At 53.2% G+C, this 2,721-nt stretch overlaps 1 protein-coding gene across 1 annotated transcript; it reads right to left on the minus strand.

Annotated features, from left to right (window-relative positions):
* Window positions 1–588: 588 nt before the first annotated feature.
* On the minus strand, window positions 589–2,509 carry LOC128268421 (synaptosomal-associated protein 29-like). The gene is made up of 2 exons (XM_053005508.1): window positions 2,174–2,509; window positions 589–1,987 (listed from the first exon to the last, which is right to left on the minus strand). The coding sequence occupies exons 1-2, from the start codon at window positions 2,285–2,287 to the stop codon at window positions 899–901; spliced, it is 1,203 nt and encodes a 400-aa protein (XP_052861468.1). The 5' UTR covers window positions 2,288–2,509; the 3' UTR covers window positions 589–898.
* Window positions 2,510–2,721: the final 212 nt, after the last annotated feature.

Genomic DNA, 2,721 nt, shown 5'->3' on the forward strand with positions numbered 1-2,721 from the left:
AGAAAGCAAAACCCTCCCCCCGTTCAGGAAGAACCGGTAAATCGGACAGCAATAGAGAGTTTGGAGGAGTAGAAAAAAGTCGGACTAAGATCCGGAAAGAACAAACGTAACCGAAGCCACCGGAATCGGGCTTCACAACAACAACGTGTGTGTAGTTTTACAATAATTCCTTCCGCCTTACTATCCATTCTGTTCCGGTTATTTTCATAGGTCGGTTACCCTGCGCGCGGCCACTCCATAGTCTGATTATGTACACTCATCGATAATATTTGCATTATTTTCACGCCTCTTTTCGTCCGCTTCTTTCCCTGCGTTCTGCTGGAGAGATGTGTTATCATATATTTTATATATATTTTTGTATGTATAATTTTGCATGCATATGTATAAGAGTATGTACTTTATCATCCGTTTCCGTGTTTGTCGGTCGTGGTCGCTCGTTGTCGGATTAATGGTCTCTTCCGATTTTAACTAAAATATGAACCGCCAATATCTTAGGACGAAAAGAACAACTTATAGCACTAAGAGCTGCCGAATCGAAGGGACAACCCTTGCCGAATCGAAGGGACAAACAAAACCGGGATAGACCCACAGAAATAACAACTCCGAATCCTCTTGCTCACTTCATCGTACGCACGAAAGGAATCCGGCCTACGCACACACACACACAGCACCGGTTGTGACCACCCGGCTGGCTGGCTGGCTGGCAAATACTGTACACATAATATACCCAAAAAATGGCCGCACTATTGCTAGCTCCACACGCGCCCGGCATCTCCGTCCGTGGTCCGCTACTAGGTGGCTAAGGGATTGGCGCAAGATACTAGTACAAAAAAGGATCGTCTACCGTCGACGTCGTACCGTGGCGCTGTTGCTTGTGTTTTTTGGTGGGACCTTACGCTTACTTTCGCATCAACCGGTTCATGTCCTTATTCTGCTTGACGATCTTCACGTCGACATCCTCGACCCGATCGGAGATGTCGTCGATCAGATCGTTCTGACTGTCGATTTCCTGATTCAAATCCAAGGCCAAGTTCTTCAACCGCGACAGGTTGCCCCGCATCTCGTCTAGGTTTTGGTCCAGTTGATGGCTGAAGCCCGCGCCACCACCGCTGCCTCCGTTGGCCATGTGTTGCTGTTGCTGCTGCTGTTGCTGCTGCTGCTGTTGATGCTGTTGATGGTGGTGGTGATGATGTTGCTGGCCGTGCTGCGGATGGTGGATCGAGGGCGGCGGGATGGGCGACTGGTCCGCCCGCCAGTACGGGTCGGCAATCCGGAAGTCTTGCGGGTTCGGGTACAGATCCTCTTCCTCGGTCGGCGTCGGGGATGATATGTTCTGGCGAGGAATTCCGGCACCCCCCGCGATCGACCCGCCGGCGATCGAGCCACCGCCACTCCCGCCGCCACCGCCGGCCACCATCCGCCCGGAGAGATAGTTTTTCAGTCCACCGAAAACGCTCTTCAAGCTGTTCAGATGCTTCTGGCTGAATCGGAGCGAGTTGTTGATCTCGTCCAGCTGCTTCTTCGTCTTTTCCAGTTGCTCCCGCTGTCGGTGCAGCTCCTCGGCCGTCGCAATGCCCACCTGTTCCGTTTCTCGCAGCACCCCCAGGCAGCGTTGCGACGTGATGAGGGTACTCTCCTCCAGTTCCCGGCGCCGTTGCTCGAACGTTTGCCGTTGGTGCTCGATTTCGTCGTCATCGCCCGGACTGTCGTACACCATGTTGGCCGCACTGCCACCACCGTACACGATCGTTTTGCCCGGAATCGCACCACCCACCGCGTAACCACCAGGACCGTACACCGGAGCGTCCATTACGTAGCCCCCGGGGCCAACACTAACGAGGCTACCACCGACACTGGCACCGCCGGCGTACGTCAGGCCACCGGACACGTCGAAACCGGCCGCGGGCCCCAGCACATCGGGCCGGGTGTACGTGGAACCGACCTTCGTCACACCACCATACTTATCGTCGGCTGGCAGGTACGGGTCCTACAAACAGACAGACACGGAAGTGACGGGGAATTTTAAGTGAGACGATGAATCATCACCGCACCGGAGTAGGCTACGACGCAGCAAACACCCCTTTTGCTTGGCAGACAAAGCCTACTACGACTGCATCATTTTTACGATTATGTGTGTTGAGTGCTCTTTGTGCCCTTCGCGTCCGGTACTTACAGCACGGCCACCACCACCACCTCGGGGGGCGTTTCTCAGGAACAGCTCATCGTCGATTTCGTCCTCGTCGGTGAACAGATTCGCTGGGTTCGGTACGTACTGATGGCCGGACATTGCCCCCGTATCACCGTACCCGCCTCAGGGTTTGTCCACCGGAGCTGCACTAAGATTCCACTGGTGAGCGAACCCCGGAGACGGATGTTGTGTCCTTCGCGGTGTACTACCTTTATGTCGTGGGGGGAAATACCGTGGTGTTGCGGTAACCTTTTTATCGCAGAAACTTTACAATTTTTCCTGGCGCACCTCCCAAACACGGCCACAAGAGCTGCTGGGTAATTATTCTCGAACCTTTCGCAAGGGAGTGCGTGATGTACATTATTTTCCTATCGCTCACCTCTTTCTACTCTTTCGCTCTTTCGTTCGCTCTCGTTCTCGCTCACGCTCATCGACTGTCAGTCTGACAGCGCGTTACAGGGTGTACCAATTTGTATATGAGGTTGAAAAATTACTTTATTCAATTAAAAATTAATCAAAAACACGTGTAAATG

The sequence above is a fragment of the Anopheles cruzii genome, chromosome 2 (assembly GCF_943734635.1).
Source record: "Anopheles cruzii chromosome 2, idAnoCruzAS_RS32_06, whole genome shotgun sequence".
NCBI lineage: Eukaryota > Metazoa > Arthropoda > Insecta > Diptera > Culicidae > Anopheles > Anopheles cruzii.

Coding starts and splice junctions, on each gene's coding strand:
- LOC128268421 (XM_053005508.1), bottom strand. CDS start 2,287: ATGTCCGGCCATCAGTACGTACCGAACCCAGCGAATCTGTTCACCGAC. Junction 1,988..2,173: donor GTGGTGGTGGTGGCCGTGCT/GTAAGTACCGGA, acceptor GTCTGTTTGTAG/GACCCGTACCTGCCAGCCGA.